General features: G+C 53.7%; 7 protein-coding genes across 8 annotated transcripts in view; 3 read left to right on the top strand and 4 right to left on the bottom strand.

Moving 5' to 3' along the window:
- Positions 1-209: 209 nt before the first annotated feature.
- PPTG_21434 (hypothetical protein) lies at positions 210-790 on the top strand (the record flags this gene model as incomplete). Its single annotated transcript, XM_008897444.1, has 2 exons — positions 210-307; positions 679-790. 2 exons carry the CDS (start codon positions 210-212, stop codon positions 788-790), a joined length of 210 nt encoding a protein of 69 aa, XP_008895692.1.
- Positions 791-2,955: 2,165 nt separating this feature from the next.
- PPTG_04594 lies at positions 2,956-4,570 on the top strand. Of its 2 annotated transcripts, XM_008896843.1 has the most exons (3): positions 2,956-3,361; positions 3,436-3,710; positions 3,786-4,570. In XM_008896843.1, exons 1-3 carry the CDS (start codon positions 3,096-3,098, stop codon positions 4,484-4,486), a joined length of 1,242 nt encoding a protein of 413 aa, XP_008895091.1. In that variant the 5' UTR covers positions 2,956-3,095; the 3' UTR covers positions 4,487-4,570. The 2 variants fall into 2 exon arrangements, with proteins under 2 accessions (XP_008895091.1, XP_008895092.1); XM_008896844.1 differs by lacking the exon at positions 2,956-3,361 and having other exon boundaries at positions 3,362-3,710.
- On the bottom strand, positions 3,619-5,714 carry PPTG_04593 (hypothetical protein). The gene has a single exon (XM_008896842.1). The coding sequence runs from the start codon at positions 5,642-5,644 to the stop codon at positions 4,568-4,570; it is 1,077 nt and encodes a 358-aa protein (XP_008895090.1). The 5' UTR covers positions 5,645-5,714; the 3' UTR covers positions 3,619-4,567.
- A 27-nt stretch (positions 5,715-5,741) lies between these two features.
- Positions 5,742-7,612, bottom strand: PPTG_04592 (hypothetical protein). Its single transcript, XM_008896841.1, has one exon. It carries the CDS (start codon positions 7,566-7,568, stop codon positions 5,826-5,828), a length of 1,743 nt encoding a protein of 580 aa, XP_008895089.1. The 5' UTR covers positions 7,569-7,612; the 3' UTR covers positions 5,742-5,825.
- Positions 7,613-8,132: 520 nt separating this feature from the next.
- On the bottom strand, positions 8,133-10,418 carry PPTG_04591 (hypothetical protein; the record flags this gene model as incomplete). Its single annotated transcript, XM_008896840.1, has 1 exon — positions 8,133-10,418. The coding sequence occupies one exon, from the start codon at positions 10,416-10,418 to the stop codon at positions 8,133-8,135; it is 2,286 nt and encodes a 761-aa protein (XP_008895088.1).
- A 266-nt stretch (positions 10,419-10,684) lies between these two features.
- On the bottom strand, positions 10,685-11,605 carry PPTG_21433 (hypothetical protein; the record flags this gene model as incomplete). The annotated part of the gene is made up of 2 exons (XM_008897443.1): positions 10,685-10,837; positions 11,492-11,605. 2 exons carry the CDS (start codon positions 11,603-11,605, stop codon positions 10,685-10,687), a joined length of 267 nt encoding a protein of 88 aa, XP_008895691.1.
- Positions 11,217-13,022, top strand: part of PPTG_04590 (hypothetical protein) — a 4,742-nt gene continuing 2,936 nt past the window's right edge. Inside the window, exon 1 of the mRNA XM_008896839.1 lies at positions 11,217-12,968. Within this exon, the coding sequence (XP_008895087.1) occupies positions 12,187-12,968 (782 nt within the window). The 5' untranslated portion in view covers positions 11,217-12,186. The remainder of the gene's footprint in view (positions 12,969-13,022) is intronic.

The raw sequence follows: 13,022 nt of genomic DNA, 5'->3' as shown, positions 1-13,022 counted from the left end.
ATCTGTGGGCGAAGCCATCTCTTACTTCTACCCCCGATTGCACATGTAGGCATATGACGCGCAAGCAAAAAGCAGATTTCTAAGTGAAGAAAGCAAGAAGCGCTTATTTAATCGGTTTGTGAGGACGCCGAGGGGTATCTCAAGAATCTACGGTTTAGTGGACTAGCGGAAATTCTCTCGAGTGGAGCTGAAGAGTGTGGATTAATTCGATGCGCAAAGATGGCTGCCCAGTCACATCTCAAATTCCGGAGTTCGAAGCCCATGAAGTGGCCGCTGACGAAAGAGCGAGTCCTGCGCCGGTTCATGAGTAGGCACAAGCTGTCAATTCGGACTCGCACGAGTCAAGGACAAGCAACACCAGAGGACAAGCAACACCAGAGGACGCGGGAGCTGGGAAAGTGCGGGCTGCTATAATTGAACACGGATCAGTAATGTGTACAACGCTGATCAAAGAGGTACAAATACTAACATGCATTATATGCCCATGACTACACTGACATTTGTTTTTCGTATGCTACAGCCGTTTTTGTTTTAGTAGCTACCTCGCCAGACAGTATCAACCAAACGGTCAAAATCGGTCTGGCTTAAATGTAGTGGGGAGGACACAGAGAGGGCTACGGTCATGCTGCTTGTCCATTGGAACTGACACAAGCAAGTACCTTTTGTCGTGATTTAAAGCGGTACCTCCCACCACAAACACATTCAACAAGAGAACGACTCGATTCGTCGCGGATTTGGTTTCGTTTGTGAATGGAGATGTTTGCTCTGCAAGCTCTTCACGCAGCCATAACTATGGGAATCCTACAACATTGTGGAATTCACACATTTCACTAGAATTTCTTCGGTTTCACTTTGGATTACGAGATAATATCAACGAGAAAGTACTGTTGCTTTAGGACGACTTCTCTGGGCAGTTGCATTATAGTCGAGAGCTTCATCCCTATTCCATGATCGCATTTCACGACGTAAGAGTTGCAGAATGTGATTCGAAGACTTCTCGGCTTCCTTCGAACGCTTGCTGATTCAGAAATTGTGTAATCGAATGGAGTCAGATATGACGATTCGGCAATGTCGTAACCGAACACGTAAAGGACGTTTGAATATTCTCCACTTGTTTACGAGTAACCCAAAAGCCATTTCAATCCGTACCCGTTGTTGACTAATGTGAAAGTTGTAGTCGTCTCGGCCAGGTCAATCCGACAACTCCACTTTATTATAAGGAGTCATCACAGTTTTTGCTCTGGACATAAGCATTGTCGCCAATAACGAAAAACTGCCCAGAACTTTCGTGAAGAAGTACATCCAGCTTCCAACGCTGAAAAGCGTAAACGTTGTTCATCCCCCCAGGCAAATTTATGGGAAACGCCGTAAATCGAGAGAGGTGATCCGCGCAAGCTTGGACATTTAGTCCATACTTTTGATAGTAACCGGAAAAGAACGAAATGACTCGTCCGCACTCGTTCTTCCTGGGAACCTTTATTGGACAAAGCCAGCCTTCAATGGTGCCGATGTACTTATCAATAACTCCACCGTTGCTGAGAGATTGAAATTCTGTGGCAACTTTCTCTATATCATCTTGAGTTGTAGTAAACCGAGGTGCCAGTATCTATACGTTATTGATAGCAAACATAACACGATAATCGACGCGATAAAATGTAGTGATACTTACCCCTGTAATTACTCGAGTGTGCAGGTAACTACCACCTCCCAACCAGGATAAAGCGCATTGTAGCATTACAGCTGGACTTGGAGGGGGAGCGTCTCTCGACTGCCGCAAAGATTGGTACTAATCCACTACCAACCAGGGCCCCAGGATACAAGAAGATCTACAAAAGTAGCCAAATTCATTCTGTAGTATCTTTTGGTTTTCTTCTCTTTTAAGAGAATTGTAGAGTGATTTTCCACGATACTTTCTCTCGAACAACAGGATCACTCTTTTGAAGAACTTGCACTCGCGTGAATGTGACTATAAATCACGAGACTGGACAAATCTTCGTCGGCTTCGAGACGGTGCCCCCACCAACACGAGGCGTGGCTCGTCTTGGTCGCTGGCTTGCAGCCCGACACGAAGTCGGGCCATCGATGGCAAAATCTTTGGGCTGACTTCTGGAAAATTGTATTGATTGGGTAAAATCCAAGATTATATGATTCCTGATGAAGATTGCATTGATTGGACAAAAATAATAACGCATAACAACGCATGCGTTCACGGTGTACTGGTCATGATACACTTATAGCCAATCAAAACGCGTGATACGTGTTTTCGATGCATGCGTCGAGAAAACGCATCGCTCAGAACAGGCCTTACTCTACCTTTTAGCATTTTTAATTGAAAAGTACTGAATTCAATACTAAAAAGCTGGAAGCTTCAGTCTATAAAATCTGTTTTATTATTAGAAACTACATGTATAGAATAAAAAATATATTTATATTAAATAACTGGATATTATACTACTGTAAGAACCTAGTAATATATTGAACTACTTTTTACTTACTTTCAAGTAAAAAAGCTAAATTGGCATTATAAAAATTATTCAAATTTAGCTTTCTTGTACAAATACTTTACCTTAATTAATTTCTCTACAAAATAACATTTTCAGAAAAGAAAACGCTTCTTATAAAACAAGTATTTTTTTCACGACTTTGATTTGAGCTCGCATAAGATTACAGAGATATATTTTTTATAAGTTTACAGAGATTTAAAATAACTTGTATAAGTTAATAACAATAGCAGAAACCTAGTCCCTTAACAGAATTTATTGGTCGTAATGCAAATTCCAACTTGCGACCGATAAATTCTGTCAATTCACCCAAATTTGGATGGGTACATTTGTATAAAAACCCATATGGGCAATAATGCGCTCAGATAACGGGGCAATTGGTTGGTAGAGCTCGTGAGTCAAGAGCCCTCGATGTCTTGATGCAAGAGTCTTGAGACGAAAGCAAGCGATCGTCGATTTGCAGAAACGTTGACGCACAGCAAGTTGCACGGCAACATATGGTCATCTCACTGTTGACATCCGTTGACCTGCTGCTCTGAACATGGCCCTTGCGTACTTCACTGTTCATCGCGCCCTGGCCTCCTCGTCTCCATAATGGCGAGTCGATCGCGGCCGTCTTCCTCCGCTTCCTCCTTCTCGTGGCTGGTGGTGGCCCTGCTGGCCATCGCAGTGGCGACGTGCATTCGCGATCCGAAGGCTCTGGAGCTCGCAGTGCGTCGCGTTCTACTGGAGACCAACGTGCCTGATGCATTTCATAGTGAGGTCGCGGTGGACTGCGCCGATGCGCACCAATTCCTGACAGACACGATGCCAGTCAAGGGGTTCCACGTGTTGTGCATCGAGACGACGGCGAGTGACACGTGCGTCAATGCGAGAGCAATTTCTTAGCAGCTAAAAGATGTAGGCTAATGCAGATGTATACGTGTTTTTGTAGGCTAAAAGTGACTGGGTTTAAGGACGGAATGCATGCAAACAGCTCAAAGGAGACGACAAGGGATCTAGAGGCGTTTACACGTGTGGTGGAAGAAGAAATTCTGCAAATTCCAGAGCCGACTGATGAGTATGCTCGCAAGTACAAGCAACCACCAGCGTATTTCACTCCAGATGGAGAGAGGCTGGAGAAGAACATCACCGTGCTGCAAAATCGGATCGTGTTCTTGTTCGAGGGCGGCCAGTTCATCTGGCCCGGAATTCGTATAGGACACAAGAGTAAGTTTTTGTTGAGATGGCAGAGATGTAAACGATGTCTCGCTTTCTAACGCACTCTTGCTGGCTCTGTTGCAGCACTGGTAAAGAACACCTTCGGCCGTGGTGATCTCGTGCTGGAGACGATCAGTATGACGCCGCTCGTGTTCAGCGTGGAGGAATTTCTCCGTGACGACGAGATCGACATCATCCTGGAACTGTCGATGCCGCACCTGGCGCCGTCTGGCGTGACACTGCAGGACGGCCATGAGAACCGACCGGCCACGGACTGGCGCACTAGCACGACATACTGGCTGGACTCATCCAGCCACCCTGTGGTGCAAGACATCGATAAACGCACGGCCGACCTCGTTAAGGTGCCGATCAGCCACCAGGAATCCGTGCAAGTACTGCGTTACGAGCACACGCAGCACTACGACCAGCATTTGGACTACTTCTCCGCTGAACGCCATCGTAACTCGCTTGACGTCCTAAAGCGGATCGAATACGGCTACAAGAATCGCATGATCACGGTGTTCTGGTACATGTCGGACGTGGCCAAGGGCGGCCACACCAATTTCGCTCGTTCAGGTGGCCTGCCACGCCCTTCTTCCAACAAGGACTGCTCACAGGGCATTAGCGTCGCGCCGAAGAAGCGCAAAGTGGTCGTGTTCTACAGCATGCTACCGAATGGCGAAGGAGATCCAATGAGTCTGCATGCTGGCTGTCCAGTCGAAGAAGGTATCAAACTGTCGGGCAACAAGTGGGTCTGGAACAAACCTCGCAGCGATGACGACTAGCAATCGCCATTAATTGTAGTTCTGTGTTGAAGTAGCCCGTCTGAATCAAACATCTATTGCACAAAATTTACAGTAATAAGGTTAGATGTGCAGTTCTTGCCCTCGGAACTGCGGCAGGTCGTCGGAAAGGCTTCGCAACTCTTGCAGCAACGGCGTCTGCTCGTCCACCTTTGTGATCCCCCATGTTGGCGCCGGTGGCTGGTGTTGCCTCTTGACGTTCATCATGTAGATCACCAAGGCCCCCGGGATGAGCTCCGGGATCGCGTAGAACAGCCACGGGTTTGACACGTGCGGGTCGAAGACGTCGATGGCCGGCATGGAGAAGAGCAGCAGCAAACTGCGATAGAAGAAGAGCAGCGACGATACAGCGCCAATGAGCGACAGCCGCGACGCGATGGTGGCCGCTAAGGACGAGAACTCGATCTTGAGCAGCACGGCGCGCAGCTGCAACGCGCACCTGGCCAGCATGACGGCCAGCAGGAAGAAGCACAGGGCCACGAAGCCATACTCCATCTCGAATAGCACCATCTTCTCCCCCGGGAACAAGGTCTTAAGCACCAGTAGGGCGCACTCTACTAGGTAGATCCAGACGTTAGCCACGAGGAACAGCTTCCTGGACCGCCCAGACCGTTGAGCGCCGGCTCCACGCGTATACTCCGCGATGACGGACTGGTTAGCGGCCACTCGGGCCAACGGTTGCTCGGCCCGCCGAGCCTGTGTGCGCACGTCCTCCCAGAAACGGAGTAGCAGCGTGAAGGCCGAGAAGTAGAGCAGCGTGGCCAGCTTGCCGAAGCTCGTAACGCCCAGCACGTAAATGTCGATGTCAGTCGGCAGTAGTGGCGTGACGAACACCATGTGCTCGTAGCGGAAGTTGGGCGCCGAGCCTTCCACCCACTGGAACATGTGCATATTACTGAGCACCAGCCACGCGATACGCGAAAAGTAGGCGAAGCTCAAGAACGTCGGGAACCAGCGCATCCGCTTGACCGGCATCAGGTGCGTCGCGTGGCCGTGCTCTCCCAGGCGAGCGCGCTGGATGCTCACGGATAGCGTGTAGGCCAGCACCGCCGCGTAGCAGTAAGCCGCGCCAGCCGCCGCCGACTGCGTGTAGAAGCAGTGGCGCGCGCCGAACAGACAGACCTTGTTGAGCAGCTCCATGGCCGGCGCCGCAGCGATAATAGAGACCTGTTTCTCTGCCGATCGAAATATTATCAGGATATTTTAACCGATTTTTACGAATAACAACGAAGTTTTACGGACAAAAACTTCAACTTCGAGCGTAAAATTGTTCCGAGCTACTTGTACATTGCAATATTGTTATTTGATCTACTCTATCTGTCTACACGTCGAAGCACACGCTCTTCCGCCTTGACGGTGCTGCTGATGATGCGTGAGGCGACTCCGGCTCCGAGTCGGGCTCCTCTGAGGCTTCGTCGCCTCGGTTGTTGTCGCTGGCCTTCTCGATCTGCAGAGCTTGATACGAGCTCCGCCGACTTGGCGTTAGCTTGGACTCCGTTTGCTGCTGTCGCCTTCGGTTCTTGTCGCTGGGTCCGTAGAGCCAGTCGAGCACCTTCTCGACATCCGACGACGGTACCACCAGAATGAGCCACAGCAGCGCAAACGCCACCACCAGCAACAGCACACCGATACCCAAGTACACCCGCGACCAGAAGACCCAACCAGCACGCCACGCTGAGGCTTCAGCGTCCGAGAAGTGCGCCGAGTGGAACTGGAGCTTGGGCGTCCAACCGCCGGAGCAGACATTCGCTGCAGTAGACAACGCCGAGCCGACGCAGGCGAACCCCACGGTCTTGCGCTCCGAGTCGAACTGCACGTAGTACGCGCGCAGGAACGTGACACCAAGCACCACAACTTCTTCGTGCTCCATCTCTTGCGGAACATTGGTAGTCATTGCCGAAGCAGAAGGGATCACCAGCTTGCTCTTGGTCTTCTTCGATGTGAACAGTGCGTGTACGTCGAGCTGTGGAGCACAGATGAGGTCGTCACAGCGCGCGTAGTCCGTGCCCCGCAGCACTAACGTCTGCGTCTTCATCTGTGTATCAACTGACGCTTCCGTTATCACAAAACTAAATCGCAGAGCGGGGAACATCTCCGCCGTGCAGTCTGCACAAGAGTATCCGCTCACTACATGAGGGTCCGCACGTAGCTCTCGGCCGTGCTGTACGCGCAAATGCTGCCGAATTTCAGCTATTGTGGCGTCGAAGGCTCGTCGCGGAAGCAGCAGTAGTGAAGTGCCAGAGTCTACAATAGCCACAGCTGCAGAGACCGCTACGATTCCCTCTCCACTACCTGCTAGTTGCTTCGAGCTTGACTCTGATCGAGAATCAAAGTGTCCAACTGCGAGTCGATGCAACCGAATGGCCCAGAAGCCGTGTGCACGTCTACTGGACGGGTACCTAACGAGAGGGAAGTGGTGCCAGCTAACGTGTGTTCCGTTCGCCTCCGGAATGTGAGCAACAGGCAGCGAGTCATCCACACCGCCGAAGATGAGCTGTGCCGGTGGCAATGCACCAGGCAGCGGGTTAATGTAGATTGAGAAGCGTCCCAGCCGCGGGTCAGACTTGAGAAGACTAGGCTTGGTGATGATCGCCAGCTCCTCGAGGCCGAGCCCTACGATGCCGTCGGCCTGGAAGCGCTGCAACCTCTTCGTTGTCTTGCTGGTGCTGCCTATTTGCACCTTCGAGAGCGTCAGAAGCTCGTCCTGTGCGTCGCCTCCAAAGAGCGAGATCTGCTCGCGAACAACACGACCCGAAGCGTTGCCACTGCCGTATTCGAGGCGAAAGGGTTCGTTCAGCGGCTCGTGAGAGCGCGAAACGGCCGCGTGGTAGCGCCTAGAGCCGGCGCAGTCCGCGCAGCTTGTCTCGGGCAGCCAGATATCGCTCGAGCCTGTGTCGAAGATGACCTGGAAACGCTGTGGAGGCGACCCGACGCCGATGAAGCCGAAGAACTGCATCTGGTCGTAGTTCTCCAGCGGAATGCGAAGCAGCCCCGAGGCCGAGGCGGCGCAGGGGGAGAGGAACGACAGCGCCACGGCCGCAAGGCGGAGGCGACGAGGCCCCATGAGCGGCGACGAGCTTGATGGAGACTTGGTCCAGAAGATGCTGACTCTCTGATGAGGAGACAGATCTCGAGGGGATGGGCCAGCTATCGTAACAAATACATTTGAAATTTGATTGTTTATTTAACTTTCTTTTATATAGCGCAGTGCAGTAACATGTACAAATACAAAAAAGTTTCAAAGCGAGTTTCACAAACGAATATCCTTTCTAATCCAATACTCGTACTTACCGCAGAGCGTTTTTCAAACAGAAAAAAGGACAATCGGTGGCGCTAGTGATGCTAGTGCAACCGTCCATGTCACTCAATGCTTGAACTTGGCTACAGCTGGACAACCTATCCATTAGTGCCGTGCCTCTTCAACGTAGCAAGTGCTTGAGTGAACCTATTCGGATAAACCTACGGCGTATTAATAGTTGTTGGTCCTAGCAGAACTTGTACGCGATGCAGCTAAACTGTAGCCTAAAGCGTTCTCCTGCTAGACTTCGTTGAAGCTTTCGAGCAGAACTAACGTGTGCGATATTAAATGTGCGCATTGCTGTACGGAAGTGCACCGCAACTATTTTACCTACACGGCAAAGTGGTGCGCGTACATGCGGCCCTCGTCCGTACTGGCCGCCATCCGCACCAGCATCAGGTTGGTGGCTGTGTTGATGAGTGCTTGTAGTCTACCGATGAGCAGCGTGACGCCGCTCATGGCAATCGGCGTGGGCGGCAAGTGCTCGACGCCGCAAAAGCCGCGCCAGACAGTGATGAAGTACACAATGTGTGACTGCGGTAACGCCGTGTCTCCGAAGCTGGCGATGAGTGCGTAGCTAAAAAGCAGGGCACTGTTGCTGAAGTTTAGTGGCAGTCCACAGTCTGTATAGCCCACCACCCACATCAAGATAATCGGAAGTGTCATTGCCTGAGCGAGACGGTTGCATGCCGACAACACCGGAAACAGCGCTCCGAATACGGCAGGCGGAACTTCGCGCGACCGTAGCACACTTTTCGTAGCGATAGGCAAGGGTAGAATTGGAGACTGTAGTAAAATGCTGTAGAGCAGCGCCGGCAACACCTTTAGCAGCCATCCGAAAGGCTGACGCCGCGTGACCCAGAAGAACAGGATCGGACAGAGCACGAGACTCTGAATGGAACATACGAGCAATACGGCGAGACACCATTTCCCAGCAAACGACGCCAGATTCGCGTTCGCAGGGTCCACAAGGATTGATCCGATGGTTATCGGTAGGATAGCTAACAGCGCCAGTGACTGCAGCCAGTCCAAGATTGTGAACAGCGCTGCGTACATGTGAACGAATAGTCTCAGTAACGGGTTACGTCTGGCATCGCCCCGCTCGCGTCCCACACCACCTCCGCGGAAACTGCGCGTGACGGCCACGCCCAGAACAGTGGCGATCACCATAGAGCTAATATGGTAGTCGGCACTTAGCCCCTGGACAACGTTGTTCGGAACGTAACGATAGCCTAATTGGAAAAGATACTGCGTCAAACTCAGCTGTGGAATGGACTCGGGCAGACCCAGCACGGTGTTCACATCCACGAAGCTTGGGAACACGGCCGCGGTGCTGTTCGCGTCGTCAAAGCTGTCAGAGCTGCACGCTAGTGTCGAATTGTTGAGCTCGAGATATTTGTTGTTACTGCATTGGAATCCAAATTGAGCACTGGAGACTTCGAAACTCAGCACGTCGGTCTGTTTCAGCGAAGGCCGAAGCGCGCTAGCCACAAGGATGGCCATCATCACTGAAAGCAGACAAATAACGAGGTAGAAGCCGAATGTTTTGAGCCAGAGCCGTCCTAAGGCTCCACGCGCAGTCAGCGTGGACACAGAGAAGATCACCTGGCAGATTCCCATGGGCACGGCTGTGCAGTTGACGATGCGGATGTAGAGTGTGCCCACCTCATTGAGCCAGTAGCCATAGGCACTGGGTGGATCAGCAGAGAGAACTGCAAAGCCGATACCAAAGCCTGCACCCATGAGCAGAATCAGTAGAAATGAATTCATGGATCGAGGTGGATGCTGTAGCGCTTGAAAGTGGATTGCATCAAATGGTGTTGACTCTCTATTCTGCTCCGACGGAGGTTGGGAGGGTCGGGAGGCTGGTGGATCTCCCGGTGGCGTGCCCAGAACATCGTACGCATCGCCAGGAGTACCGAGCGGTGCGTCTCTTGATGATGCACTGGTAAAGTTTGTGCGGACGTTTGGGTCGGGGTTCATCGAAGCCCTCGGTGGGGCGATATAAGGCGGGTAGCCACCATTATCTGCAGTCGCGCCACCCAGAGCGAGGCTGCTACGAAGGTACTGGTAGAATGAGGTTGACGAAATACTCGCTTCGTAGGCACCAGGGAATCGCTGCTGCTGCTCCTGAATCTGTTCCTCTTGCTGTCGTTGAAGCGTTTGAAGGCGCTGGTTCTGTTGGTGGAGCTGCTGCAAGTGGAGTGGTGGACCTCGCTGCGGATGCGGCGGCTCATATTCTGAAGTCGCCGTATCGACGCTCACGAAGCTGTTGAAAGCGACACGGTTGCGGTGGGACGGGAATGTGATCTCTTCGTCAACGTCCTCGTGTACAGCGTCCGGGTCTGACAGGATGGACTCGAAGCCGTCACTGCCTAGCGAGATGCGGTAGCTGGTGCGCTCCGTGTCCATGACCTCGTCCGTATCGTATAGACTGACATCAAGCTCACTGTGAGCGTCGGTGTCGTCGATCTCGCTGCCTTCGTAAATGACGTGGCGCGGCTTGCTCCGTCGCCCCAGAGTGCTGACGCTGTCGACGCTGCCGGGACCGATGCTCATCTCGGACTCGGACTCGGACAGACTATCGCGTCTGGAAGAGGGACTTCGCCCGCTCATGATTTGCGCGTGTTAAACACCGTAGCGTTGCTGGTTTCTGCTACCCTGCCGACAAGCATCCCGCACCGCATTTAGATAGCGTACACGTAACGAACCGGCATGTTGAAGTGGTCCTGCCTCTTCGATGCATGGCTACACGCTGAGGTATCTCAATATTCAATTGGACGATCGTCCATCAGCTTGCAGTCGTGCGGCGAGAACGTAGGCGACGAACGTGCTTGTCGCGGGCTGTCGTTGCAACGCCTGATGAGGCAGCACCGCCCAGCTCAGAGTTTGTTGTTCGAAGTCGCTGTGGCCGACAAGAGCCTGACGGTGGAGCTGGTCCTACGGACCCGATCCGATCCAAAGACGGCGGTGCGCACTTCAACGTGTTCCAGCTGGCAGCCCGTTCCATTCGTGTTGTGGCGGCGATCCGCGAGCTAGGTAGTCAGACACACGTCACAGGTGAGTTGTCCGCACAAGCACGCCGTTCCATTGGAACTTCCACGCCTTGCCGAGAAGCCGATCGGCTAAATAATACATGTAGCACAGAGGCAAGCAGCTCCGACGGCAGCTCCGCCCGTCCCATAGTGGGCTGGCTTCAATTGCACTTCATGGTGGATCTTTACAGAGAGCAACATGCAGTGTTACGAACAGCGTCGATGTGTTATCCACCGCGCCCTATCCAGGGTGACTGGTTGAACACCGAGACGCAGTTTTCTGTGCGATCACAACCGAGCGCAGCAGCACCGTGTCGGACAATCTCGCCGCAGCAAGATGTCGGAGGCACACCGCTCGAGTCAATCCTTGACCGAGGCAGCACAAGTATGGGACGTGGCCTGTGTATTCGGTCCGTGCGGGGCCAACTGTAGTCGACTTGCAATTTTTGCAATCGCGTGCGTCCCCATTGCGTGCGTGTAGTGCCGTCGCGAGGCTGGTGATAAGCGGTGGATACTCGCGCCGGAAGCCTGTCTGGGCGCAGATGGCGATGCCGCACTGGGTTTGCCAGCCATAAGGACTATTGCCTGCAGCTACGGCGGAACGTTCTCGACAGCTAGGTTAATAGTGAGCTAACAGCATAGGGCAGTGCTCACTGCTGTGGCGATGCCAAATTTGACTTTCGCCGTCAAGTTGGCGGTTTTGCAGTGGTGACCGTCAACCTTGGCCGCTTTGCCTTTCAGCGAGATGATCCGTGTCAACCTTGACATGAGTATGACTAGGCGTAGCTTGCTAGATCGAAAGATGCGATCCGGTCAAGAAGACCGAAGTCTCCGCTTCCATTGTTGCATTGCCATCGCTGCAGATGAGGAACATTCGCAGCGAAAGTGTCGTCAACGAGCCAGCAGCGTGCAGAGCCACAAGGCGGCGGCATCTGTTGCTTCCCGTGGGATACGGGGCAGCGCAATTCAGCGACGTCGTCCGAAGTCAGAAAAGCACTTGGCCCGAGTAAGCGGAGACTGAGGACGCGGCAAAGGGAGTCAGCGGCTGGGGCTCGTCGCTACACATGGTCGTGCACGCGTAAAAGATAGGGCTGGGCATAGTGAGACCAAGAGGCCGAGTGCAAAATCTCGTCCAGGATAAGCGCCTAGTGCGAGAGAGCTCCCTGCCGCTCCCCTGCATCGTCGATTCGTATATGAGCGGCAGCATGCTCTCCTCTGTGCTCCTCATTCCCCAATTTCCTCCCGAGAGCGAAGTGCCCTACCAGCGTCGTCCCCGGTTGGAGATTCCCGTTTCCCGTTTCTAGTCCATCCAACAGCGTGTTATTCGTCTCCTGTTACAGTAAACTACCATGAAGGTGTACACGACCATCGTGCTCGCGGCCATGGCTATGCAGGTCGTGCTTGGTGGCGGCGGCGGCGGCATCACGTTTGACAACGCCGGCAGCTACTCGCCTGGCGGCACTGAGAACTCAGCTGACACGTACACGCAGAACGGTGGCAAGTCCGGTCTGAACACGCCGGTGCCGGCCACGACCCCGGCCACGCCTGTGTCGACCCCGGCCACTACCCCGGCCACGCCTGTGTCGACCCCGGCCACTACCCCGGCCACGCCTGTGTCGACCCCCGCCACGCCCGTGTCTACTCCGGCTGGCACGACGCCTGCCCCCGAGGCCACTCCGGCCACGCCTGTGTCGACTCCGGCTGGCACGACGCCGGCCCCCGAAGCCACTCCGGCCGCTACCACACCCGTGCCTACTACGCCGACTTCCGAGCTGGGCTCAAGCTCTGGATCGCACCCGGAGCAGCAGACGCCTACGTCCACGCCTGCTCCGTCATCGCCTACGTCAGGCACCGGCTCGGGCTCGTCGCCTTCTCAGGAGACTCCTTCTACTACCCCGGCTCCTACCACTCCAACCACGGAGCAGGGCACCGGATCCGGCTCGCACCCGGAACAGCAGACGCCCGTGAGCACCCCGGCCATCACGACCCCGACGTCGGAGCTTGGTTCCTCGGACGAAGACACTCCTTGCCCGACCCTGGAGTACAACTACCCCGCTCCTACCCCGGCTGGCACGACGCCCACGACGGAGCAGGGAAGCGGCGAGGAGGACACGCCGTGCCCGACTCTGCAGTACAACTACCCGCCGGGAACCCCTGGCCAGGAGACCCCATCCACAGGATCGGG

The sequence above is a fragment of the Phytophthora parasitica genome (assembly GCF_000247585.1).
Source record: "Phytophthora parasitica INRA-310 unplaced genomic scaffold supercont2.5, whole genome shotgun sequence".
Classification (NCBI taxonomy): Eukaryota; Oomycota; class Peronosporomycetes; order Peronosporales; family Peronosporaceae; genus Phytophthora; species Phytophthora nicotianae.
Note: the sequence above shows the minus strand (reverse complement) of the source record. Positions and strands in the feature narration are given on the sequence as shown.